Source organism: Amaranthus tricolor, chromosome 11 (assembly GCF_026212465.1).
Source record: "Amaranthus tricolor cultivar Red isolate AtriRed21 chromosome 11, ASM2621246v1, whole genome shotgun sequence".
In the NCBI taxonomy this organism is placed as follows: domain Eukaryota; kingdom Viridiplantae; phylum Streptophyta; class Magnoliopsida; order Caryophyllales; family Amaranthaceae; genus Amaranthus; species Amaranthus tricolor.
Window position 1 is genome coordinate 25,169,295 of NC_080057.1, and position 27,581 is coordinate 25,196,875.

A 27,581-nucleotide genomic window follows, 5' to 3' on the forward strand; every position below is an offset into this window, starting at 1 on the left:
TGCAACCCATGTTATAGAGTCTCTTATTTTGAGTCTTGTATTATAAAATTTAAAAAATTATTATATTTAAGTTTTATGATACAAATTCAAAAGGATATATATAGGAAGTATTATGAATACTCCTTATGTTCATTTCGGAATATATCAGTTGCATTTTGGGTGAAATTTAAAGAAAAGGAGAATTGCGTCGGAGAATATAACAGAACAAAAGTGAATAATAAAAATAAGTATTGAGCTAAGAGGAAGAGAAAATAAGCTTGTGAATGAGACTAAATGAAAAAGAGTCAGGTCATTGTTAAAAAAATTAATGTATAACAAGTGAACAAACTAAAATATAATAGGTGAAATTGAGAATGGTGAAAGCAGTAATATATTCAACCATTTATACTTCATTCATAGAAATATTTCTTACCGTGTCATTAATTTTATCTTATAATAAAAAGGATATATTCATATTGCAAGTACATAAGGAAAAAATAAATATTCAGAATAAGTTATTGTATTTTTTATTTTTAGTGTAATTTATTTAGTCATTTAGAAATAAATATTGCATAATAGGGTCAAAACGATTTAGTTCAATTTTCGATTGAGTTTGAACTTTTTTTCATTTTTTCGGGTCATGTTGGTTTCAGATCAATTTCAGATTAAATTAAAAGGTGATAAGTCTCCATACAAGTTAAAGAAAGTTACGAAATATGTAGTATTTATTTATTTATTTATTCAATTTAACTTAATATTGTTTTAACTTAATATTATTTTAAAGATATATATTAATATGAGTTCATATGAATTTACCCCTAATATTGTCACACCTTAATGAATGACCATATTAAATCTAGATTTTTTTTAAAAAAAAATAAATATTGTATTAATGGGTGGAACAAAAAATAATAAAATTAAATTGGGTAAGAGTTGGTTATATTGAAAGAGAGAAGGGAAGTTGATAAAAAAGAAAGTGATGGGTGGTATGAATTAGGTCCCTTTCTTAGTAGTCTTAGTGTAATCTTCACGTCTTTTTTCTTGAGTTTGAGTGACCAAGAAGTTGGACTCTGCTTTTTTCATATTACGGCTGGCCATTCTTATTATTTATTTATATACATGTAAAATTATCCGATTTGAAATATTTGATTTATAATAATATATATTTGATTCAAAGTATTGGATATTTTAAATTTGATGAAGTGTCAATTATTGCTCACATGTGAGTTATTTTACATCGTAGAAAGACACATGTTTATTACATTATGAACTTCGGGAGTTAAAACTTCTACCAGTTGCATGGTTTGGTAATGAACCTTCTTTGGGCTTGTTAGTTAGTTAGCTCTTTTCCTTTATTGGGTACTGTATTAAACCCATTTGCTACATTCTATCATGGTATTAGATTTCGAATTGTTGTTGGGCGGCCTTTATAATTATAAATGAACATTTTGTTCCGTTCTAATGAGGTTTGTAAGCCTTAATTCTTAGGACACTCACATGTGAGCGACTAGGAAGAGTGTTGAAGTGCTTATTGTTGCTTTTATGCGAGTTGGCCAATCTTACGATATGTCATTTTATAAACTTGAGGATCAACTCCTACTACTAGTCTTCTACCAATCGATTTAGTAGTGAATCTCCTTTGAACTTGTAAGTACGAGTTATTTTTTATCCTCGTTTGAGTTGCACAGGGTGTATGATTTGATGAATTACTTTTCCACCGTTGTGAAATACTCGCACCTGATTGTGATATATTGTTTGAGAAAATGTCACTATCTGTAGCCACTAGCCAGAAGGTAATTGAATACTCTTAATTTTCTAGGCAAAGGGTCAACCCAATTAGCCTAAAATAATAGGGGTACACTCCCAAGTAAAAGTGAGTATAATAAACAAATTCTTGTGAGAGACGGTCTTTTTGAGAGACAATCTCTAATTGGGCCGGCCAATTACATATTTTTTAAAATATTATAAGTAGGTATTATGAATAATGTAAGTAGACATTTAAAATATTAAAAGTAGGCATTAAGCATACGATAAATAAGCATTAAGGATAATGTAAATAGATATTAAGAATACAGTAAGTAGACATTAATCTTTAACGGATTGAATTTGAGATACGTCTCTCAAAGAGACAGTCTCTCAAGAAAGCAGCAGGTTATAATAAGCTTATGATTAGTTGTTCCATCTATCCATTTAATGTAGTCCCACGTGCTTTTATTCTCTTCTATTATGATCCTTCTTTTCTTCCTTTTTGTTCCAAATTGATATGCTCACAAGGGACACTACAATTTTATTTATTGTTTCACCAATCATTTAGATAATTTTGATCATAATCAATTTGCCTCTTGGATTTATATATATTTTCTCTAAGATATCTTCATTTGAAATGTAATAATATTAGCTATAAAAAATAGAAAATATCATTATCATCATTATCGTTTAACTTCGATTTAACTTGGAACACCAATCTCAATGTATCAAATCAAATGCAACAAAAAGCCTAAATTAGAAACTAATTATAGTAAATGATTTATAAAACATAATCCATTTTCAAACTACAAATTTATACCAACCATATGTTAATAATAACTAAAAAAATAAAGGTTAATTCCAACCCAAAAAAACTAGCATTAATTATTGTAGTATATATATAAATGAAGAGATTAAAATGAAATTTAATAAAAATAAAATAAAAAAATAAAATAAATTCCATTAATTAGCTCTAAATTTAGAGATTCCTTAGCCATCAACCATGAAGTTGTCATCACTTGGTATAATATGGGCTTTGTTTATTCTAATAGTTTTTGTTAATGATATTTATGCCAAGAGACCAAAGTTTGTGGCCGGTCCTTGGAAACCGGCTAGGGCAACTTTTTATGGTGGCACTGATGGGTCAGGAACTTTTGGTAATAATAATGATTTTTTTTAGAATTTTTTTATGGTTAAATCATCATATATTATCATATTATTTTTTACTACTTTCATTTCAAACGTTCTATTTGCTTTTTAAGTACTATTTATCAGTCACTTTTAATTTGTCATTTATTCTTAATCTATGAATTAAAATATAGTCAAATGGGATCTTGTTTGATTCATCTCAACATAAGGTGTATTAATATCTATTTTTTATAATTTTTAATTATATACATTTAGAGATATTAAATATTGAATTAGTGCATTGACAAACGTGTAAAAAGCAAATGAGACCTTTGAAAAGAAACGGAGAGAGTAGTATATAATAAAATATGCATTTAGAATTTTGGAGTTTTTAGATTCGAAGGCAGACTAGAGAAATCCTACTGGCAAGGAGAGAGGGATTTAATTCTTATTGTAGATAGTAGAATTGAATTTTTATCGGTTGTTATAAAGGTGAAAGGAAAAATTTTTAATCAGCTAAGAATCTAGGAAGGAAAGATAATTTGTGGTTTTGTAGTTTTTGATAAATGTGGAAATACTATGTCCCTTGTATAATTTATAGTTGGGTGAATAGTATAATTAGGTTGTGGAAGAAATAGGTGATGGAATGTAATATGAAAAATTTAGAATAAATTAGATTAAATTGAGCCTAAAAAATCAAGACAACGATAAAAAAATCTAGAAAAGTAAATGTATAAGAATACTCTAGAGAAATGTAGATTTGTGTAATAAATTTCTCAAACTCCCTATATTTTAGTATAAATATATTGTTTGGCTTACTAGGGTGAAGGGTGGGAGATGTACACAAGAGATGTACACCTTATAATGAGAGGTGTGAGGAATAAGTGAGATATGAGCTCACATAAAAATATAGGTGAAGAATGTATCGGTGCAAAACAAGAGTCCCACCAATATTCTTATACAATTTATGAAAGATGAAATTAAATATTTGTATTCAGTCAATGTAATATAATATTTATTTGGGTCCAACTACAAGCTTCGCGTGCGCTCTAAAACTTCTATCAATAGGTGGATGATATTAGAAAGAGTAAATGAAGGTATAGATGAAATTTAAAAATTAAATTGAATGAATTAATGAGAATTTGATTAAGAAAGAATTGGAGTAAAATTATTTAAAAAATAAATAATACAAAATAAGATTATCTTAAATGAAAATTAAATACAAATTATAAGAGATAGAAGAGGGAGTATAATCTTCTCATTAACTATTAACATTATGTTAGTTATAAGGGGGGTAAGCCTACATAGAATGTGTAACAAGTTTGGTAGATGATACATTGTATAAAAAAATCACAAATTTTTGTGAAAAACGGATTTTTTAGAGTCCATATTTAATTGGGCTGACCCATTATATATTTTTTTAAATATTGTAAGTAGACATTAGTAATGATGTAAGTAGACATTTAAAATACTGAAAGTAGGCATTAAGGATATGGTAAGTAAGCATTAAAGATAATGTAAGTAGACATTAAGAATACGGTAAGTAGGCAATTAATCTTTAACGGGTTGGGCTTGAGATATGTCTCTCAAAAAGACGGTCTCTCAAGAGACTAGCTATAAAAAAATTTGATTAAATTTCAGCTAATTTTCCATATGATTTTTTTATAATACTACTATGTGGCTGAGTTGGTTTCTAAATATGAAATTAAAATCCAACGTGGTAAGAGGTTACGGATTTCACACATTATTATAAGAGACGGTCTCTCTGATACGCATTAAATATATGGGTTAAACAGTTCAATTAATACAATCAAAGAGAAAATAAGAATGTGGGTTTTTTGTTTTGAGGTCGTCTCTCAAAGAGTAACTGCATGGGTTTAAATTTATTTACGTACCCATCATTTCAAGTGACAAGTAAAGTCATGTATAAGAGGACTCTTGTAATCCAAAAGGCTCTTCCTGTTAGAGTATATAATATGTTTTGACTTTTGAGGTTGGAATAAATAATTTGGTTTTTAGTTTATATTGTCCATCCTTAACATGAAACAGGCATTTGATGGCCTCGTATCACAGTAAGACGGTCTTATAAAAGATTTATTAGGTTAGCTATAGTAATAAATTATATATAAGCTCATAAAAATTAATTAAATTTTAAATTTGAATTTTATAGAGGGCGGGGCATGTGGGTATGGAGACGTAGTGACCTCCGAAGGAAGAGGATATGGGACTCAAACAGCAGCTATAAGCACAGCTATGTTCAAAAATGGGGCTGGTTGTGGGTCTTGCTATGAACTCAAGTGTGAAGATGCTACCAAGGGTTGTAAACCCGGCGCACCCTCGATCACCATCACCGCCACCAACGTGTGCCCTGGTGGAGGGTGGTGTGCACCACCACAAGAGCATTTTGATCTCACTCAACCTGCTTTTCTTCGAATTGCTGATCTCAATGCCGGTGTTATACCGCTTCAATACCGGAGGTAGCTAATAAAATACGCATATTATCATCATATCCAGTATTTACGCTCATACAAACCATGATTAGAGTACATACAGACTACAACTTTTCGAGAATCTTAGGTGTATTCTCCATAACTTGCTATTTACAACAATGCTAAAGCTACAGTTCTAATAAGAAAAGTGTGGCTAGAAATTTCCATCGATTATGATAATGTATTTTCTAATCTTATAGGTCATATCATTCTTTACTCTTATTATCATGTTCGACCCACCTTTTCTTCTATACATATAGATAAAACGGTAGGTTGAACATGATTTGCATAACAAGAGTTGAAGAATCACATACAAAATTAGATTTTACAACATAACTTTCGAAACTAATCGTTCAAAATAGACCCGATGACTCAAAACATATCCGATTTTGTATTCGAACTCGATTTGACCCGACTTTAAAAATGATTTATAATTCTGTAAAAAAGAATATGAAGACAAAACCCGATTTCAAACCGACTCGAAACACCTAACCGAAATCAACCTGATGACCCGAATCAACACCTATAGAAAACCATTCTCACAAGTCACAATAATTATGGCCCCCTCACACGAGAGGCCTTCGGGTTAGAAACATGGCACGAAATATTCCACTTTAAATGAAGTGTGGGTGAGATTCAAACTCATGAGCTCTTATTATATTGACTTCTGATACCATGTTAAAAACCAACTCAACCAAAACGTAAACTTAATGGTTGAACATCTAGTTTTGATAAAAACTTATATTAAATTAAATGAAATGCAGAGTTCCATGCATAAGAATAGGAGGAATGAGGTTCACCATATCATCAAATTCAAACCCCTACTTCTTGATGGTGTTGATATGGAATGTAGCGGGTGCAGGAGATGTTGAAAGGGTACTTATAAAAGGAAATAGGGGCAAACCTTTCACAGAAATGAAGCGCAATTGGGGTCAATACTGGGAGTCTAACAACAGTTTATTAGGTCAATCACTCACCTTTAGGGTCACTACCAGTGATGGTAAAAAATCCACTTCTTGGCATAGGGTGCCCGCGAATTGGCAGTTTGGTCAAACATACGAAGGAAAAAACTTCAATTGAACATCAGGTATAACTTTTTTTGATTACAAGGTAAGCCGAGGCAAGTGAGTGGGTGGGTAAGTGAGTTTTTTCGTGAAATTTCTAGTTGAAACAAAACCTAATTCTCACCGTGTAAAACTTTGCCTTAGATGTATCTTTGTTCATGTTCATAGTAAGTATTTGAAATTTGATTGTTGTTTTTGTGTTTTTATAAAAGAATGATTAATGTTATTGTGGTAAAAATTATCGAAATGAATTTATTGGGATTCATGGTCTTTATTGTATCTTTGTCCATGTTCATAATAAAAACTCAAAATCTAATTAATATTTTTGTATTTTGAAGCTACTATTTTGATATAAAACTTTAGAAAAGAATAAACAATTGCCGCAGAAATTATCCAATTGAATTTCTCAATATTTACACAACGGAATGAAAATTTAAAAAACAACTCAAACTCAAGACAAAAAACTTAAAGCTGCATTATGACTAATCTGCAAGCTTGGACATCTAGTGATGCAGCAACTGAAGCTACGCCCCTCAAACCCTCGTGACGCTACACTTTGAGAGTCAGTTTTAGTTCTCCGAACACGAACAAAAATGTGAAAGGATGTGTATGGCGTACCTATAGAAACATGGCAATATGATTAAGATCACATACATTCCGGTACACAATCATATGGAAGATGGCTTGTTGCGTTAATTAAGCTTGTATAAATATTCGACCGTTTTTCTACTTGATTTGATCTTGCTCTCATTGCACAACAGTCCAAGCATGTCCATCACTGCCCTTTTTCTGCTTCTTTTTCTTCTTCCGTTCCTCCCTCGTCTCTGCTCTTCCATCATTTCGTTTAGCAATCCGTGTACGAATTTCCAGCAACTTCGTTTTAGCATCTCGAAAAGGTGCATCAGACTTCATGGCCATTAGTTGCTGAAAAAGGAAATTTTAATATAGCAAAATAGTCGGGACTCGTAGCCTTGCAATCATGATCATTTCAATGTAATATAATGTATGTATACATACCTTAAGATGACCCATTGCAGCAAGGTTAAAACCAAGAGTGTCTTTGCAATCCTGGAACATATCCACAGGTCAGCATCCATATCATGCACTTGAAAGAAACAAGCGACCCAAAACATGAAAGCAGATTGCCTCGAACTCTAAAATTCTTTTATTGTATCAACCGTGTAATACTCAATCATATAAAGATCATAGCTGTGTGAATAATTGCACAAATGGAGGAACCGAGCAGATTATGAAGGGAAGAAGGGAGACCATAGGAAGTGCAGCAAGTACAACATTGGTGGTTTTTTAGGGATGGGGATAAAAAGTTTAGTTTTGATGGAACATCAAGTCAAGCTCATGTTCAAGGTCAAAATGGGCAAGACAACGGTCCCATTGTTGCTACAAGTGCATGACTAAAACAAATCACATGGGTCATAATGTTTCGAATACTAATCCATCAAGTTCATACAAGGAGGTGTTTTTTCCTAAGTCTTATGAAGAGTCATCCATTGATTCTTTTGTTGCTCATGGTCGTATTAATGCAAGTCAATTTTTGACTTGTGTTGGCAGAAAGATGGTTGAAGTCACTCTTACTTCCACATGAGGAAGCATTCAAAGAAATCTTAAAAGCAATGTTACATTAAGTGTTGAATGGCATTGAATTAGAGTGACAGGGAGAATTGAAGGAGGAATCATTCGAATTCAAAAACTACAGATTATGGCAGTTATTCAATGTAATGGAGTCTTATTGACTAGTTTAAAGTCTCTTGCTGAATTCAGAGTTAAACAGGGAAAGAATCATGAGATGACAATGAAAGGGCACGTTTTTTTGAGCAGCTCTTGAACACTTACTTTTTTAATACTAATTTTGGGAAATTCAAGTGTTTAATAGTGGGTTAATTTCTGAAGTTAGAGTTTTAATTTAGGATAGTGTTTTTTTTGGTTAATAAGTAGCCATTTTATTTCTTTTTGGTAAATAGAGAAAATAAACACTGCAAACTAGAAGCCTGCTACACTATGCATGAATTGACTCTACATAATCAACAGTGCATAGAAAAAACGAGGATATAGGATACCTTCACTCTTCCATGCAAGACATCTTTAAGATTAGTTAAGACCGGTCTTGCTGAAGGTGTGCTAATTAGCTGGTGATAATTTGTCTGCAACAATACTATTGCAACCCTGCAGATGAGTTCAACCTGCATTTGCAATGTATGGAATCAGTTCATCCGCACCAAATCATAGACCTTTTTACAAGCAATAAAAAATAAATCGCAGATACAGCTAAGAAATTATGCACTAACAGAAACTTAATAGCAACTTGCATGATCAAGTGAATTTTTCCATGCATTATCAATAATGTTTGAAAAATAACATTCAAACATACAAGAGGTGAAACTAGATATCATAAAGCAAGTCGGAAACAATAGCAGTTCAGCACCAAGATGATGCAGGATTTTAGAGTTTGAGAGACGTAGGAAACGTAGGTACAATTTTATTTGACAACAAAATATAAAATGAGTAAAAAAAGGTAAGAAAAGAAAATGACAAAAAAGTAAAAGTAAGGTGAAAAAGACAAAGAAAAGAATGGCTTTGGTATTAATAATTATTATATGTTTCTGGGCTTGAAAAAATCATTTGGGCAATGTAGGTTCGGAAATATTAATCTTGAGTTTCAGAAACAAAGGTTCTGAAATGAGATTCGCAAGGAAGTTTCCGATTTCAGGTAACTATGATACACGCAGACACACACACACACACGTATATGCTCAATGGAGGCGGAAACAGTGTCACACGATTCGCTAATTGCTCTTGAATTGAAAAAAAGAATTATGATCGGGTTTGGGCTCATTTTGAGCAAATCGAGAATTCAAAAAATCGAACTAGATAGTGAAATATGTTCACTGGGCTGAACACAAACACACAAACACATACATCACATAACTTTGGGAATCGGGACTGGCTAGCAAGAGCACAAATATGTTTTGTGTGTGCACATCTGTGTATGTTGTGTGCATGCACATGTGTCTCATGCGTATACTCAGAGAAGCTGTGTGCACATTCTTCTCTATAATGAATCATGAGCGTGTATAGGAGTGCGCAGTGGTTCATTGGTTGTAAACATCACACGAAGTGCCATCAAAAATGTAACAAATAAAGCCTTTTTCCGTGTTATCCCATTCTTCACAATGATGAGGGTAAAAAGTTCGAGTCTTATCGACAAAAGTTCTGTTTTTAGTTGTCTCGGAGAAAAGAACAAGAATCACAATACAATTTTCCATGCATTTCGAAACTGAAGACATCACTGCCAATCTTGTAATAGACTGCAAATATATTGGACTCTTTGTCATACTTCTATAAAAGACATTATACGTGAATAGTGACAAGATACTCTACAAAGATATTGAAAAGGATAAAAAAATCAAGAGGCATAATGATCGATGTCAACATATGATAATATATGATATAGGTCAAAGAATGTGATCCAGCATCAAATGATATACCCCAGCAAACCATATATTAAGATACTTCTCAAACAAAGTAGTATAATAATAAAAATATAGATTTATGGCACAATCCTTTTTACACTTGACTGTTACCGCATTTTTACACTATGACGTATGGCACAATTTTTTGTTACGTATCTATTTCTCAAATTATAATATAGATTTGTCTGCAGAAAATATTGTAATGAGAATCTATTGTTGCCAAGAAATAAAAACATACTATCTATTTTGAAAATTATTTTCCCAAAATTTCAAAATCCTAAGGAAAACTTAGTTTTAAGAGTACATAAATGTTCCAATTCAATGATAAAGAAAACATAGCCCATGAAAGAGGTATAAAAGGTGACCTTTTGGAAGAAAAAGAAAAGAGATAACTGCCACTAGTTTCTTTTCAACAAGCTGTTGAAGACACTCCATTTTCCTACGTTTTTTTTTCGAGGTTTTGAACCTAAGCTTACTAAAACTTAAATTTTAAAAACTAGCCATTAACAAAATTCCATTAAAAATTATAAACAAAAAACACCAATTAAACAAGTTGAGTCTAAGTAACATAAAATATAGCATAATTGGAAAACTTTTCTCTCTTGCGAAGTAATAGTCTAGTAGAAAGTACTTTAGAAGAAGGATAAGTGATCTGACCCTTTCAGAATCTGTGGTCCAGTTCTTCAAAAAAGAAAGAAGTTTTAAAGCATCAGAAAATGGTAATGCCTGCAAGCAATATGAAATGCAGAATTAGAAAAGCCATTTACTCAATGAAAAAACCCAATAAACTTAACTAGGTAAGTGTAAATCATTTGACATAACAAAGAACATGCTAGATAACTTGTGAATCTAAAAGTGATTCAGAAGTGTTAGATAAACCACAAACACGAGTACATACAAGTAAAGTCTGCTCCAGATCATTGGGCTGGACTTTAGAAATTGAGCGAAGAACATAATCACACGGTGAAAGCCCAAGCATGAGTATATTAGGCTGAAATTTCGCTGCACTTCCCCTAGTTTTTTCCTCCTGCACATCACAATGCACTAATCAATTATTTTGAATTCATTCTCAACATAAAAATAAATGTAACAAATTTGTGCACACACAAAATACACATTGAGGGAGCCTGTTAAGGGGATCTCTCCTCAACATCTCAAATAGAAAGAAAATTTAGTGAAACATATCATTTGACTACTAAAGTGCTACGAACTTGCTGTAAGACTGAAACCTCAGAAAACTAGAGTGACCATATTTCAATATCATAGTACTGATAGGACAAATGCTACATCCATGTATCAAGAACCACCAAGCAATTCTTATACCTCGTATTCAGCAATCCTCTTTAATTCAGCCTCTGCCATATCCAATGATTCAATAATCAGGTCGGTTGCCGTTAATGTTTCCTGAGTTTTCCTTCCTGCTGATGCAACAGCACCCTCCTCCGGAAGTTCATCTTTAGAGGCATATATGTTTTCAGATGCATTGTCAATGTCAGCCTCAAACATCTCCTCCAACCTTTTTTCTTTCTCTTCCTGCAAAGGTTTTCATGATAGTTGTCAAAACAAGCTAAAAGTTTACCTCAAGGCTCACTATCAGACAAATGTGCCAGTTATAAAGGTGTACCTCGATGAAAAATGGTTCATCAGTGCGATCCCAACGCCTTATCGACCTATCATGAGATCCTGTGACAACATAATCACCACGACTACTGAGTGCAAGACACCAGATCTCAGCATGATGTCCTTCAAGGGTTAAAAGCAATTCAAATTTATCAGCATCCCAGTACTTCAAAAGCCGGTCCTTCCCAACACTAAATACATAGTGAGTGTTAGGTACGAATTTCACATCCATGACACTGTCACACGGGAAAAAGAGACCAACTTGTCAGCTAAGGCACCAAGAACACATACAATGCCTTTTGTCAAAAAAATTAAGGGGTTAAAATCTACCTGTCAGCATGGGCAAAAATTGATTTATGGCAGTCACCGAAGTCTAAACCCCAAATCTTTAAATTCTTGTCTATGGACCCCGTAACTATCAGGTCCCCATCAGATGATATATCCATACATAAAACAGGCAATTTATGACCATATAATGTAAGGAAGAATTTCAGTGTATCCACAAAGAATACCTAGCAAAAACGAACACATGTCAGAAAAAGAGCAAACGATACAGTATGAGACCAGGAAGACCTCAATATTGTAAAGCAACAACCTAATCTAAGCATATAAAGTGCAGTAAGATTAAATATAGATGCAATCACATAGCAAACAGAAGAAAACAGAAGAAAATATACTTATATATGAGAGTACAATTAAGCATAGCAAATAGAAGAAAATATCAGGTCAAACTAACCTTCACTGTGCAGTCCAACAATGCAACTGCAATATACTTCGCATCTGGGCTTAAAACAACCTTTAAGACATCATCGTTCATTTTCATTGTTCTCACATTTGACACCGTCAAGCATTTTAAAGCCTGTGAGCATGAGTAGCAGCATCATAAGTGATATACAAGCCTATAATATTACCAATTTAACATATATATGACAGAAAATAAACTTTTATTAGAGCTATTATTATCGCCCGATAACATCTGATTGTGCGGAGGAAGATGCGATAAAGGACTGTGATTTATTTCAACAAGTGTTCAAGTAGAAGAATAACAGATTTGGCAGTGCACAACTAGGCAAGAAAGGCGAATAGGCTCCAAAAGCAGATAAGATGTATCTAATTCAAAATTTTTGGTATAGAAAAGAAGTAGCTCGCATATTTGTGATGCAATTTAAGAATATTATATACATTCAAACATAATTCCAGATCAAGGACGCTGTTGATGAATAAGTCCGCACAATGTCAATGATCTGGTTGAAACTTGAAATGCCTTGTCACCCGGAAATGAATGGCTAATCTTCAATTTGAAAATTGAGATCCTCAAAAGAGCAATTACCAACAGCCCATTTCAATCAAAACAAAAAATAATAATAAAATAAAACCAATCGCACAAAACTCTGGATCCTCAAAGGAGGAGAGTTTATCAAAATCCAGATAACAGTAGTGTAGCAATTGTATATGTATCATATAGCCAAAACAACTGAAAGGTCTGAAATATTTTTTTAAGAAAAATGAAACGAAAAACAAACAAGAAAAATTGTTCAATTATAAACAGGAATTTTATTAGTGCAAACCTAAACAATTACTCCCTCCGTTAAAATGTTAAATTTTCCGTCTGTAGAGAACCAAAAACAATTGTATTTTTCTAATTATGCAGTATAAAAACATCTAATATGGTAATAAAATTTACACATATGGCAAGATGCATTACATAAATGTTATTATCTTAATTTTTATCACTTGAAAAGGTCACACTTTATATGGGACGGAGGAAGTAACAATTTGCAACGGCATTGATGAGAATTTAAGCAAAAATGCAAACACAAACAACACAGAGGACTCACATCACCAGACTTCTTCGACTTGCGATACTCCCAAAACTTAACATCATGGTCTGCGCTACCTGTAACAAAACCACTTCTGTCAGGCAAACCGGCAATTGATTGAATAGAACCTCCATGAGCCTCCACTACCTCCACGCATGTGGCACTAGCAACATCTATAATTTCAATTGTTCCACCTTTAGTTCCAACAAGTGCGTACTTATTGCTTGGCTCACCAGGAACAAACATACTACAAAGGCCAAAACCGGAATCAACTGTTCGAAGACAGTTACAAGTGCTGGGGTTCCAAATCTTTACCGCATTGTGACTAGTTGACAATAAAAGAGAGTTATCCGGGCTAAGACTAAGACTTCTAATATCAGAACGATGACCTTGGAGCTCAATAGCTTGTGTCTGTGAACTTGAATCACTTCCTACAGAATAAATTTCTATCGAATTGTTATTCAATGATAAAGCTAGTATGGCCAAGGAATTCTTCGGGTTAATTGGACAAAATGAAGTGGAGCATATCTTCTTTCCACACCTTAGAGTTTGAAGAAGCTTAAAGACATCAGAGACTACAATAGTTAAACTGCTCCTCTCCACTACCATAGAGGGCTGTTCATCTCCATTCTCCGTAGAATCCGCCACATCTTTAGAGGTTTTATCATCTTTCTTCCCTTTCTTCTCCTTCTTTCGATTAACCCTACGCTTAGCTTTACGCTTGGACTCCGCATCATCTAACATACGATATATCTCCACTGTCTTACCAGCCACTTGGCATGCTAAAAGATTACCAATCTTATTAAATCTTAAATTTGCAACTCGATCCTTGGTCATTCTCTGAATTTCACCAAAGTATTTCAAGACTTCCCACTTGTTACCAGTTGATGTATGACCATTATTTACAGACTCAGTAAGTTCAGAGCTCACTAAAGGTACTCTACCTTCCAAATCATGCTTGATTATAGTATAAAACCGAAGTTCAAGGTCTGATGAGCCAGTGACCACAAACCTCTCATCCGGATCACAGTCTATTGACCAAATTTCACTATGATGGCCACTAATAATTTGCATACAGTGTTGGGTATCCAAATCCCAAACTCTAACAAACTTGTCTTTGGAAGAGCTAACTAACTTTTTCCCAGAATCCAAAAAAAGCAAGTCTGTCACCTATACATGAAAACATACAAATAAAGAAATTAAAAAAAAAAAAAGCATCAATAATTACATACACAAATTCAAAGACATCAAAACAGCTTTCTATGAATTCAAAGATTAAAATAAAATTCAATCAAGAATAATAAGAACCTGATCACGGTGTCCACGAAGACGATAAAGGCCAGTCTCACCCACCACATCCCACAAGATAATATCATTATCTTTGCTACCAGAAGCTAACATCGATCCAGTTTTATTGTATCGAAGAGCTGTCACAGCCCCTTTATGCCCATTTAAAGTTGTTTGACAAGTTCCCTTACCCAAATCCCATATTCTTATGCTCCCATCTACATAGCCTACTGCTACCTGAAAACAAAACACCAGAGAAACAAAACTTAAAGAATTTCAAATGCAAAAGCAGCATGAATTGAACATTTTCAATCACTAACACTTCCAATTTCAAAAGCTAAAGCAGCATGAATTGAAGATTATAACTGCATGTTCTAAACCCACTGTTATTATTATGCACACCCAACCACTGTCCAAATCTATCAGCCCCCGACAGTTATACTATATAGACATTCATTAAAACTTTTGCACTTCTTCAAATAATATACATACCCTCTTCTAAAGCTTCCCTTCATCACCATCAGCAATTTATACAAACATCTATTTCAACCCAAGTATCCCAATCTCACCAAAATCAAAATAAACATCTTACTGTAATACTCTTAAACCAAAAATAGCTAAGGTTCTATGTTTTTCTACCATTTTCCTTTTACTATTATCCTTCATTCTAGGCCTAGACAACTCAACTGGCCTCCTCCATGAAACAGGTCCGCAGTTTACTCCAGTAAACGAACTCCCAGCTCTGCCGGAAGTAGAAAATGACTCCACTTCAACTGTCTTAGCCTGACTCAAACCCTACAGGGTACAACTACTGCTTCAAATATCAATTTCCATGACTGGAACATTATTCAGCATTAAAATTAAAGCAAATTCACAGTCAATTTTCACATATCAACTTCCTTTGCTTCATCAATTTCCATGACTGCTTCATCTAGCAAATTTAAAATTACCGAAAAAATGAACAGTAAAAAGAAAAATCAAAAGAATCCCATTTCAACACAATACAAAAACAGTAAAAAGAAAACAATACCAATGAAGAAGACGGAGAAGAGACAATAGATGTAACGGCAGGAGAAGGACCATGAGAAGGCGGAGAAGGAGTTAGGGTTTTGGAGCAAACAGCTTGACGAACATGCCAAACAGCTACTTTATCAAGAGCAGGAGAAAGAAGGAACTTTCCAGAAGAATCATAGCAGATGTTTGATTCCAAAGAAGCAATAACACTAAATGCTGCCGCATGCTCGTAACGAAGGTAAGATTTCACCATGGAAACAGTGGCGAGCGGCGACGGTGGAGTTCTCAGTGAAATGCGCGTCTGTTGTCGATGAAAAACTTAGGGCATCCGGAATATATATGTATGTTTTAAAGGGAAAATAACGAAAAAAAAACCACATACAAAAATGTTGCACCCAGAATTCGAACATGGATATCCTTAATTATATACATGATCAATTGTCGACTACAACCTTAAAAGTTTAATCATTTTAAAATAAAAACAGCCTCGAAATTTTTTTATAAGCAATAGCTTTCAAATCACCAAACACGACACGACATCGATACAACTACCACACCGGATGTCCTGCTAAATGATCGTTGACCATACTAAATGATCTTTGACTTTCAATTAAATTTATTAATCTAACTTAATTATTCAATTACCTTCAATTAAACCCTTCTTCCTCAAGCTCTCTCTATCCCTTCCCGATCACCACCATTCTCCCATTCCAATGCCGCTACTATCTAACTTCATATTTTTATATCCTCCCTTAGATTTCTATTTTCTAGTATTAATTTTTTCATAAGAAATGTTTAAAAAAATTAAAAATAGGATAATAAATACATTATTTTATTAAATAACATATTTGATGGTGAAAAAGTACAGACTGTAAACGTTTAAAAATATTAAAATGAAATTAGTAAGAATTGGGACCACAAATATTAAAAAATATCTAAATTAAATTAGTGGAAAATATATGAGATCAAAAACAATATAAAAATGTTAAAGTGAAATTAATGGTAGATATGTAGAGACTAAGAATTTAAATTATGATGAACGAGGTTAATTATATACAAAATTTGTTATATAAATAAAAATATTTTATAGGATAACAACAACTAATATAATCTAAAAAGGCAAATAATGAGATCATAAAGAACGAAAAGAATAATAATTTTTTAAAATTTAAATATTATTAGTGGCCTATCCAAATGTCTATAAAACTATTAGATACAATATCTAGTAGCCAAGAAGACAAGTGTCTCCTTCAAATGTATGCATCCAATAATGATAGAAACACTACCATTGTCATTCATGCACTAGATATGTGACATCCATAGATCTTGGTTAAGAAAACATAATGATGTGGATGCACCACATAGACATTGATTTCAAGACTAACCAAACAATATTACATGAACCTTTGAGAATTGAGATGCCATCTTAAAGCCACTTAAAGTGCCAATAATACTTCTCTTAATAGAGTGAAAAATGGTGGACTCTTAGTGCATATATTCACTCTTACCTTTTTAGCTCAAAGCATGAAATAAACAAAAGCACATGTAAAGCCTCCCCGTTTAACAATAGATGAATTATATATTAAATCAAGTATTAAATTATTTTCTTTTCATATGTTATAATATAATCTATACATATAATTTTATGTTGAGCCACTCATATTCTCTTATGTAGGGTTTCTTCTGTTTGGGGTAAAATTGACCCTTTTCCCCTAGTTCTCCTTGTGAAGGGAGTACGAATATGAATTGTCCATCAACTCCCTCACCCAAACCCTGCTCTCGAGCGGAATATTGGATATGATGATGATGATATAATTTCATGTAGTATAAAATTTGAATGTCAACATGTCCAATAATATACGTTGAATCATCACACGTGAAAATGAATGTGTTAAGAAAAGGTCAATGCCTCTATATTTTTTGAGTCACACTCTACCCTACAAGCCACCTTATAAATTGAGTCATTAACCCCATCAAGAAGGAGGATGAACCTTTATTTATGATGAAATACACAAAGACGATGAAAGCGTCACTTTCATCCCCTCAATCTAGAAAAAACATGGAGATTCAAATGCAACGAATCTTCAAGATCTACATAAAAGACCTCATGTCCTCAAACATAACCAAGTTATTCATCTCATATTAACTAACATGACTAAAATCCTATAAAATAAAGTGGCATCTTCCTTGGCTACAAAGACACAAAGTTTTTAACTTAAAAGCATTTTATTTAGTTTTGTTGATTGATTATTGGTTTTTATCGTATTTATTGGTTAAAAAAATCCAAAAAAACTTAGATAAATGTCTTTTTAATTAGTTAAAAAAATTAACTTTTAAGCAAAATAAAAAAAACTACTCGGATTGACTTTCTTATATTGACTTTTGCTTTATCGACCCATTTGTTCTACTTAATTAACCAACATTTAATACATATTTTCATCAAAAATCATCATAAAAACTAACTTATTCAACTAATTTAAAAACTAACAAAAATAAATAATACTTCCCATCGAACAAACAACCACTAAAAATATGAATAGTCAAACGTCAAAAGTCAAACATTTTTTAATTTTTTTATTCAACTTAACCTTTTCTTTATTATATACCCCATAACCAACTACTAATTTTTCACAAACCTCTACAACCTGGGTAGTATTTTTGACTCATCCACATCCAAGCTGAAGTATATTAGAGGGATTTGGGATTTTCAAGGAGTAATTGAAGGATTTAAAAGGGGCTATGAAGTCAATTAAAAAAAGATGTATGAAGAGTAAGAATGGGTTTATAGGATCAAAGTCAGTAAGATATTATTTCTATGGTTCCTGCCTTTCTGGGGACCTGTGAGAAAATAAAAAGGGTCCTTACTTACTCCTTTTAATTGAAGCATTGGAAAGTCCACTATCATTAACCTTTTTTTTTTATCATCAAGGAGAAATCTTTAATTATTTAGGCTAAATCCAAAAGGAGATAAAATGCAAGAAAGGGACTAAATAAGAATGTTAGGTTTTGATTTATCAAAAAAAAGTTGGGTTAAGGTTGCAGCTTTTTTCATTCTAACATCATCTCAAAAGCTGAATCTTTAAATAAGATTTGGCATCAATCAAAGAAAGCTGAAATCTGACTACCCTTTTGAGTAATCTTCTTTGATATTCCTCAGCAGATAAGAATTTTGCAGAACTATTCAACTGTTTTGCTTTGTTGGGTTTTTACCAATTTTCATTCTGGTGAATTTCTCTCTTTTTTTCTGTATAATCAAGATGTTAGCTTTGATGGGTTTTTAAAATTTTTCATTTTCGGAATTTGTATTTGGATTTCCTGAACTGGGTTGTTGTCATACTAATTTTTCCCCATTTCAATTCACCACTTACCCATAACCCTTGTATGCCATGTTGCTATCGAGCTTAATCGAAAACAACCTCTTTATTATTATTAGCATCAATTCGTGGGAGCAACTTAGTTGTTAGTGTATACAACATATCATTAATTTGATGATTGAGGCCCCAGGATTGAGGCTCCGGTACATGGAGTGATAGAATGGAATGTTGTTTCAATCCATTACTTCATCATTATCACTTTTTTAACTTCAAACAAATCAAAAGATTTAGCTTGGATTTTGTTGTTTGTTTTGTTTTTTGTTACTTTTTGGATTTGTTCTCTAGTACCATTAGTCATATCTTAATTTGTATGCAATTTAAGCAATACCATGCTTATAAAAGGAGTTTTTTTTTTATTGTATTCCGTATAAATTCATAATTTTGCTGTTTTTCATACTGGATTTGGTAATAAGAGTCCCCAAATGCACCATCTAACAAATCTATGGAGATTTGTGAATGTTTTGTTTGTATGTGCTTTTGTTTTGATAAATGTGATAAGTATGAGTTTTGGGTCCAGTAATCCATAGTATATGGGGGGCACAAAAAACTGTCTCCAATGTACAACTTGCACCAGCTATTGTGGGAGAAAATAAACCAAAATAATACAACTGTTTGTGGTGCCTAATGTCTAGGAACTGGGTAATATCATATTTTTTTTTCTTTAGATTTTGTTAGAAAATGGGGTTTGGTGGAACTACCATTTCCCACTTTCTGTGGATGGACCCTCACTTGAAGGTTAAAGACTATTTTTGATGATTTTGTCTTCTTACATTTAGATTTTCTTTTATTTTCATTGATAGTTTTTCTGTTCTACAGTTGATGATAGAGGTGGAATGATTTTTGCATTCTGAGAAACATTAGATCAACCCAAAACCTTAGTGAGTCTTATGCATGTCTGGTCCTGTGGCGATTGCCGAAAATGGTTTTGTTTTGTGTTCAACGAGAACCCAATCGCTTGATGCTATTGCTTTGAATGTGAAAGAGAACAATCCTTCTACCTCAAATGGGAACATATCTCGTACCTCTTCGATGGCTTCCGCATTTCGGGTGGGAGAGATTTTATTGCCAAACGGAGAGTCTTATTCGGGATCATTGCTTGGAAATGTGCCGGAGGGTTCTGGGAAGTATGTATGGCCAGATGGTTGTGTTTATGAAGGGGAGTGGAGAAGAGGGATGAGGCATGGGTGGGGCAAACTTAGCTTCCCTTCTGGAGCAGTTTACGAGGGTGAGTTTTCAGGTGGTTATATGAATGGTCAGGGAACGTATACGTGGGTGGGGCATATGACTTATAAGGGCCGATGGAAACTGAATGTTAAGCATGGGTTGGGATATCAAACTTACGCCAACAGGGATGTCTTTGAGGGTTCTTGGATACAAGGATCTCCAGAAGGACCGGGAAAATATACATGGGCTAACGGTAATATTTACTTGGGAAATATGAAAGGGGGGAAAATGTCCGGAAAAGGAAGTCTTACATGGATTAATGGAGATATGTTTGAAGGTAGTTGGTTGAATGGAATGATGCATGGATTTGGAGTATATACATGGAATGATGGTGGTTGTTATGTCGGAACTTGGACTCGTGGATTGAAAGACGGGAAGGGTGCTTTTTATCCGAGTGGTAGCAAGCTTCCTGCTGCCCAAGAGCTTTACTTGGGCGCTTTAAGAAAACGAGGGTTGTTGCCGGATTTAAAGAAGCAAAACCAGGTGTCTCATCTTCATCAAGCATCCTCAGTTAACTTGGAAAACGTCAAGGTTGGCAGGAGCCGTGCATCTCGTCGCCTTCTGTCTGATAAGTTTTCAAAAGGGAATATATTAGACTTAGAGCAATCTCGGGAAAAAAATGTATCTCTTGAGAGACGTTGGAGCCTCGAGGTCTCAATCGAGAAGGCCATTGGCCGTGATGCATCATTTGGTTCAGGCAGAGAAAAGGAGGTCGAGACAAATATTCCTATCCTTGAGCGAGAGTATATGCAAGGCGTTTTGATCAGCGAGGTAGTTGTTAGTAATACATTTTCTCCGAGATCTCGGAAAGCAAAACGAAGGCAGAGGAAACTAGCAAAGGAGGTAAAGAGACCCGGTGAAGCAATTATTAAAGGCCACCGAAGTTATGATCTGATGCTCAGTTTGCAGCTCGGCATAAGGTATATTCACCTTCTCTATTCCATTTTAGCAAAAATCGGCAAAATCCTACCCAATTCTCTTGTCGTTTGCTCTTCTTTCTGGGTTATTCAACATGACACAATTGCTTAGGAGTATGTCATAGGATCAGTGTAACATAATTTTGCCAATTAATTCACTTATCTGAATTTATGATTCGATCAAAATGACCTTAAAAATAGCCCAAAACCGACCATAATTCGCTTTCTCCGATTCGCAATTCCCAAGAAGATCAGTGAATCGTGTGACGGTTCGCAGGACTGATACATCAGATATGGGATTTCACAACATTTTCTGGCCTACTGAATACTAATGGCTGAAAGTAGGAATTTTTAGTTTCACACTGGTGTTGATAATCATCCTGCTCGTATCGTACCAGTATGGATAAAATTGAAAAACATGCTTGTTTCGTCAGGAACATTTTCATTTATGATGATGTTTTCTTCAATATACTGAATTTGCATTAGGTTTTGATCAGATATACTGTAGGAAAGATCACTCCCATACAAAGACGAGAAGTTCGAGCATCCGATTTTGGTCCACGTGCCAGCTTCTGGATGAATTTTCCAAAAGAAGGGTCGCAATTGACACCCCCTCATCAATCAGAGGATTTTAAATGGAAGGATTATTGTCCAATGGTTTTCAGGTTTTTTTATCGGCTATAAATTTGCACTTATTGTTGAAAATTATGTCCTGAATCTGTTGAATGTTCTGCTCAGACTCCAGTTTTGTGATGATGACCGTTTTTATTGTTTATCGCTCATTATGAATGGTACCAGATTTTTTCTGTAATGCACGCTCAAATTAGTTGTGCAACTGACCTGTGCTGCTGCATGGTTAAATTCTCGTATATGGTTGCTGTATTATACGTCAACTTTGAATATTTGTCTTTTATAAGCCCAAATTTTTAACTTTTAACGAACCTTTTTCTAATATGAAAAATTATCATCACGGTGAATTTATGTAGATATGTCTCGGTAAATTTATCATATTATAACTCTTTAGTAATAGTTTAACTAAAGTTTTTTGATGGTCAAAGGTGTGTCCTTTAGACTATAAGTAGTGGGTCGATGTATTTATTAAACATGATTTAGAAAAGACTCATAGAGTAACATATTACAAGACTATATTCATATTATGCAAGGAAAGTGGGAGATGAGCTCCCCACCCCAATTTTTAAGGAAACGAGTCAATAAAAATAGATGCGTATATTTTCTTTTGGTTGCATATTACATTCCCACAAATCCTAGTTTATATGCAAAAGAATCATAGAATTCTTTGGATACTTAAAATTTTCTTGTCGGGCCAATATGAGAGTTCTAAGTTAGTATATTGCTATGTTGCAGTAGAGAATGAACCATTTGCCTTCATACCCAAGAGTCTCACATTTTTATTCTTTCAGAAATTTGAGGGAAATGTTCAAAATAGATGCTGCGGACTACATGATGTCCATTTGCGGAAATGATGCTCTAAGGGAATTGTCATCTCCAGGGAAAAGTGGTAGCGTCTTTTTTCTCTCCCAAGATGATCGTTTCATGATTAAGACACTTCGGAAGTCCGAAGTAAAGGTTAATGCTTATCTCTCTTTTCATTTCATCTTACTTCCTTTGTCCGTTCTCAATTGAGCCAAAGACTTAAATTCTTTGGTTTTGGCTTATGTTAGACCAGTAAAAAGATTCAATAAACCATGTGCACTTCTTAGTTTTGTGAAGTTGCTTATGATGCTTTCTATCTAAGGTCAATCGGAAACAAACTCCTTATTATTACAAGGGTAAGGTTATTGCGTTTTTTCGACCTCTCAAACTCTGCCTAGGTGGAGCATTTCATGGTGTTGGGTAATGGAGTGTTGTATTTTATTTTACTTCATCTTTTGAATGTTTTATCTTCAGTTTTTTTGCTAGCAAAATCTGTATGTATCAAGCAGTGTCGCATGATTCGTTAATCGCTTTGCGAATCGCGAATCGAAAAAAACAAATTATAGTCGGTTTTAGGCTATTTTTGAACCATTTTGAGCGAATCACGAATTCAAAAGGTGAACTAACTAGTGAATTATGTTTCAAGCATCATTACAAATTAGTTTTGTTGAGCGTTGGGTAATGGAGTATTGTATTTTTTTTTGTGAAAGCATCAAGAATAGTTGAAGTAAATGCAATTTCTCTCTATTACTCCATTGGATGCAAACAATTACAAATTTGCAATTAACGTGTACTCAAAAGAACGTAAATGTGTTTTTAATTAATGATTGAATTTGCAAGCATCTGTCATTCTATGAATCTCTTTGAGAAAGGGGTGTATCTCTATATTGGTGCGGGCGTGGAACCAATTTCGAAATCAATCCACCGTAAATACAAATTATGAACACAGAGACACTTTCATTGATACTTCGTGTGGTTGCCAATAAGCCGGTATAAATGTATTTTACTATGCCAATGCTTATCGAAGGTTCTTGACTGCTTTTGTCTAGGTTCTCTTGCGGATGCTTCCTGAATATCACCTTCATGTGCGTACATACGACAATACGCTCGTAACCAAATTTTTCGGCCTTCACAGGATAAAGCCTTCTAGTGGTCAAAAGGTAATGTGCTGTAGTTGCCTAAACAAGGAGTAGCCGGTAGCAGTTATACCGTTTTTTTTTTCGTTCCTGAAATTGTTAACAGATAACAATGCAGCAGCAAATAAAATTTTAAATCATTTATAATTTTGATTAAGTCACCAAAAAATAATTTTCTCGAGGTTTGGGTGTTGTGCAGTTCAGATTTGTGGTGATGGGAAATATGTTCTGCACGGAATTAAGGATCCATCGGAGGTTTGACTTAAAGGGTTCTTCTCTAGGGCGCTCAGCGGATAAAGTCGAGATTGATGAAAACACAATTCTTAAAGATTTGGATTTAAACTATAGTTTTTACCTGGAACCATCTTGGCGAGAGGCTCTATTGAAGTAAGCTATAGTAATTGTTGAACTGCCTGTATCCAAATTTTCTTTTGTCGTGAGCCTCTACAGAATTGTTCTTTATTAGTTCTATTTTTTTTCGTTATCGTATGTTCACACATCTCCGGCTAACCTAAACACCGATTCATTTCTACCCTCCCCAGACTCTGCCTTGGGCAGGATCCATTGGGATGATGATCATGGTGATGGTTTTGTACGACTTAGGTAGCAATGCCAACAACTTCTTTAACAATAAAAACAAAGCCGAAGCTTTGATCCCAACATATGAGATCGGATACATGATCCAAAACAAATTACTTGTGATGTCGTCGGTGAAAAAGAGTATACTTTATTCGACCTATCTAATGCCACTACGAATTCCAACTCTTCATGTTAATTTTCATACTTGTAACCTGTGTCATCTTTTCCTATCTATTCCTATTTAAAGTTCTTCAAAGTTCCAATAATCTATTTTTCGAAGTTCCAATCAAATGGGAACTTCATAGCTGTCTAATTGGTTAATTGTTGTTGTTCTTGAATCTTAAGTGGCATTTTAAATGTTAATTTCGGTTTTTTAAAAGTTTGTTCGGTTGGTTTTCATGAGATAATCAATTTGTTATCAATCTATGCAGTCAGATTGAAATCGACAGTAAATTCCTAGAGTCTCAACACATTATGGACTACAGTCTCTTGTTAGGAGTGCATTATCGTGCTCCTCAGCACCTCCGTCCATTAATTTCTCGTACAAAGAGCATGAATTCCGATGTGTTGGGTGTTGTAGCTGAAGAAGGTAAGTAGCTAAGCTACTACAAAATCGTTTCCTACTCTATACGAAAACTAGGCTTTTTTAAAGTTTGGTCATAAGGGCTAACGATTCTTAATTTGTAAAAATTTATTTTAGTTGCTTTTGTATGTTAAATTGAGCTGGACTTATTGTGAATGTCGGCATATTATTGGGGAAACACGAGGTGCACACACTTCATAAGCCAAGATATATACCATCCCAAAACATAGGAAGGACTCCAATAACTTATAAAGTGTGCACACCATATTCAATTTGTCGATGCGGGATAAACCATCCCAACATTGGAAGGTTTTTGATGGGGATTAAGTTGACTATATAATAAGTCTTTGGATGGGAACCTAATAATTTGGGTTTTTTTTGTTCCTTTAGGGTTTAATACTTTAAATTATATCCGATTAATGCTAAAATTTTAGCGGTCAAGGTTATTTGCATAATTGCATTGGGTAAAGGTTTCCCTTGTAGTCCGAGTGATTAGAGTATTTTACATCTTCGGCTCCAAACTTTTGCTTAAGCTTTTAGTTGAGATCAGTTGAGATGTCCTTATCATGGTATAAAAAGCCATCGAGTTGACCACAAAATCTTGCAAAAAAAGGTCCTTTGATAGTTTAAAGTTCACTAAAGTGTACTTAAACTGCATATTTTACTCAACCAGTCCAATCTGCTTACTACCGTGAAACGAGAAAAAACAAAACGAACTCATCATAAGTTGCGTGCTTTTATGTGAATTTCTTCAGAATTTGAACATTTTAAAACGAATATCTGATGGCAGATGCTTGGGATGATGGCATATTTGCTTATCCACAAAGTCTTGTTCTTGTTCCGCGAGGTGATGATAGCAGTGTTGTTGTGGGTTCTCATATAAGAGGAAGTAGATTAAGAACAGCTTCCGCAGCAGGTAATGAAGAAGTCGATTTGCTCCTGCCTGGCACAGCAAGGTATACGTATTTCTTCTCATAACATACCTCCTTTCACCAACTAGTTTTGATTCACAATCGTATGCTCGCTCTATTTGACGAAAAATCTAAAATTGATTCATCCTTGAAGGACGCAATTATTGGGTCGGGTCTTTTTTGGGTCTTATGTGATCTTTGTCAACATTTTGATTCGGTCATTTTCAGGCTGGCTTGATCATAATTGGGTTTGGGTCGACTCATTTTTCCCCCTTCTAGGTTTTAGCTTTGTAAGTTGCCCTTTAAGGTTAGATGAACACAAAGTCATTGTCAGGTTAATAAGGCACCTTTTGCTCCACAATATTCGGTGATGTAGAATCCTTGCTTACTTGGAGATTTCACATGATATTATGTAGAAATGAAGGAACAAGCGCGTTAGGCCGTGACAATTCCTCACATAATCACCCCATGGGCCACTCGTGTAGACACACCCACGGTGCACGCGTGGGCTCAGGCCCACAAACCCACGGGTAATGAGCGTTGACTTGTATAGACACTTGATTAGATTCACTCTTTATGTAATCCATATGGTAGTAGGAGAATTTCCTAGCAAGCATTATATGCAAGTCCACAACCAACTATTTTAGTGATGTGGAACTTTTCTCGTAATGTATTATCATTGTTCTAAGTTTTCGCGATTTATATCTTCTCCACCGATAACTACCTAGACTAGTCATCGGTCTGAATTTTGGATTCCCTGTTAATTTTCTTTTTGTTTTTCCGGTAGGCTTCAAATTCAGCTTGGAGTAAACATGCCAGCTAGAGCAGAACGAACCGAGGAGTCTGAGCCAACATTTCACGAGGTGTATGATGTGGTCTTATACTTGGGTATAATTGATATACTACAGGATTATAACATGAGCAAGAAGATCGAGCATGCATATAAATCTCTTCAATTTGATTCCATATCGATATCAGCTGTCGACCCAACTTTCTACTCTGAACGGTTTCTAAATTTTATAAAACAAGTTTTCCCCACCGAAGTGGCTGGGAGTTGAAGATATGCGATTATACGGTGAAAGAAGAGATGGACACATTTCTGATTCGTTATATAGAGCTTTTAGTCTTTGTAAATCGTGCGGTTGCGTTGGTGTTGTAGTAGTATAAGAGTGTGTACATCAACTCATTTTCTCGGTTTTACCTAAACTTCCCGTTTATTTTTTGTACTACTTTTTCCGATAGGGATTGTTTCATATTGTAAATCATTAAACCATGCATTAGTGAATTTATTTTTCTCCCAAAATACATGTACTCTCAAGATCCCTCACCCATTTTTTCCATCTCTTTTGACTTCTGGGTTTCAATATACTCATCGGTCTCATTGAATTTGTTACATTTATACCCAATACCATTCTGCTCTGTGGTTCCACCGAGATCCCACGTTCGAGCCATTGTAAAGATGGCTGTAAAGCTTGGATGTCAACAAAAACCATTGTAAATGTGATTTTGTTCAATCACTAAATGAATAAGCATAGTCAGGTGAATTATGCCCGAGGAACTTACATTTCTACAGACTAATTTACAAATTTTACATACTATATGCGTTTGAATTTGCCACAATAATAATATGAAGTATATGAAAGAGTACCCTAACAAACAAAATAAGAGATATAAATACGAATTATAATATACTTAATCACGATTTAAGTATCATAATCACATGTTTTAACTTTAACTTAATTCGATATTTCTCGATTTAAACTCAAAAAACATATTAAGATATTGTCG

The 27,581-nt window shown here is 34.1% G+C and overlaps 3 protein-coding genes across 5 annotated transcripts; 2 read left to right on the plus strand and 1 right to left on the minus strand.

Moving 5' to 3' along the window:
• The first annotated feature begins 2,673 nt into the window (after window positions 1-2,673).
• LOC130826697 (expansin-A32-like) lies at window positions 2,674-6,422 on the plus strand. The gene is made up of 3 exons (XM_057692265.1): window positions 2,674-2,882; window positions 5,024-5,330; window positions 6,107-6,422. The coding sequence occupies exons 1-3, from the start codon at window positions 2,729-2,731 to the stop codon at window positions 6,420-6,422; spliced, it is 777 nt and encodes a 258-aa protein (XP_057548248.1). The 5' UTR covers window positions 2,674-2,728.
• On the minus strand, window positions 6,139-15,962 carry LOC130827253 (uncharacterized). 2 transcript variants are annotated; one of them, XM_057692918.1, is made up of 13 exons: window positions 15,652-15,962; window positions 14,643-14,858; window positions 13,353-14,504; window positions 12,251-12,373; window positions 11,845-12,026; window positions 11,519-11,750; window positions 11,218-11,427; window positions 10,793-10,921; window positions 10,552-10,620; window positions 8,482-8,604; window positions 7,424-7,474; window positions 7,126-7,330; window positions 6,139-7,024 (listed from the first exon to the last, which is right to left on the minus strand). In XM_057692918.1, exons 1-12 carry the CDS (start codon window positions 15,886-15,888, stop codon window positions 7,154-7,156), a joined length of 2,901 nt encoding a protein of 966 aa, XP_057548901.1. In that variant the 5' UTR covers window positions 15,889-15,962; the 3' UTR covers window positions 6,139-7,024; window positions 7,126-7,153. The 2 variants fall into 2 exon arrangements, with proteins under 2 accessions (XP_057548901.1, XP_057548900.1); XM_057692917.1 differs by having other exon boundaries at window positions 6,139-7,330.
• A 2,300-nt stretch (window positions 15,963-18,262) lies between these two features.
• On the plus strand, window positions 18,263-27,096 carry LOC130827254 (phosphatidylinositol 4-phosphate 5-kinase 9). Of its 2 annotated transcripts, XM_057692919.1 has the most exons (9): window positions 18,264-18,859; window positions 19,826-21,153; window positions 21,648-21,815; window positions 22,572-22,737; window positions 23,634-23,744; window positions 23,920-24,107; window positions 24,731-24,888; window positions 25,673-25,838; window positions 26,581-27,096. In XM_057692919.1, the coding sequence occupies exons 2-9, from the start codon at window positions 19,901-19,903 to the stop codon at window positions 26,849-26,851; spliced, it is 2,481 nt and encodes an 826-aa protein (XP_057548902.1). In that variant the 5' UTR covers window positions 18,264-18,859; window positions 19,826-19,900; the 3' UTR covers window positions 26,852-27,096. The 2 variants fall into 2 exon arrangements, with proteins under 2 accessions (XP_057548903.1, XP_057548902.1); XM_057692920.1 differs by having other exon boundaries at window positions 18,263-21,153.
• Window positions 27,097-27,581: the final 485 nt, after the last annotated feature.

What these genes read in the sequence shown, in the direction of transcription:
- LOC130826697 (XM_057692265.1), top strand. Translation starts at nt 2,729, where the DNA reads ATGAAGTTGTCATCACTTGGTATAATATGGGCTTTGTTTATTCTAATA. An exon ending in TGATGGGTCAGGAACTTTTG is followed by an intron (nt 2,883 to 5,023) that starts GTAATAATAATG and finishes TGAATTTTATAG; the next exon opens with AGGGCGGGGCATGTGGGTAT. An exon ending in ATACCGCTTCAATACCGGAG is followed by an intron (nt 5,331 to 6,106) that starts GTAGCTAATAAA and finishes AATGAAATGCAG; the next exon opens with AGTTCCATGCATAAGAATAG.
- LOC130827253 (XM_057692918.1), bottom strand. Translation starts at nt 15,888, where the DNA reads ATGGTGAAATCTTACCTTCGTTACGAGCATGCGGCAGCATTTAGTGTT. An exon ending in TTCGTGGACACCGTGATCAG is followed by an intron (nt 14,505 to 14,642) that starts GTTCTTATTATT and finishes TTTCATGTATAG; the next exon opens with GTGACAGACTTGCTTTTTTT. An exon ending in AGAGGATTGCTGAATACGAG is followed by an intron (nt 10,922 to 11,217) that starts GTATAAGAATTG and finishes TGTGATGTGCAG; the next exon opens with GAGGAAAAAACTAGGGGAAG.
- LOC130827254 (XM_057692920.1), top strand. Translation starts at nt 19,901, where the DNA reads ATGTCTGGTCCTGTGGCGATTGCCGAAAATGGTTTTGTTTTGTGTTCA. An exon ending in AGTTTGCAGCTCGGCATAAG is followed by an intron (nt 21,154 to 21,647) that starts GTATATTCACCT and finishes GGTTTTGATCAG; the next exon opens with ATATACTGTAGGAAAGATCA. An exon ending in TTCGGAAGTCCGAAGTAAAG is followed by an intron (nt 22,738 to 23,633) that starts GTTAATGCTTAT and finishes GCTTTTGTCTAG; the next exon opens with GTTCTCTTGCGGATGCTTCC.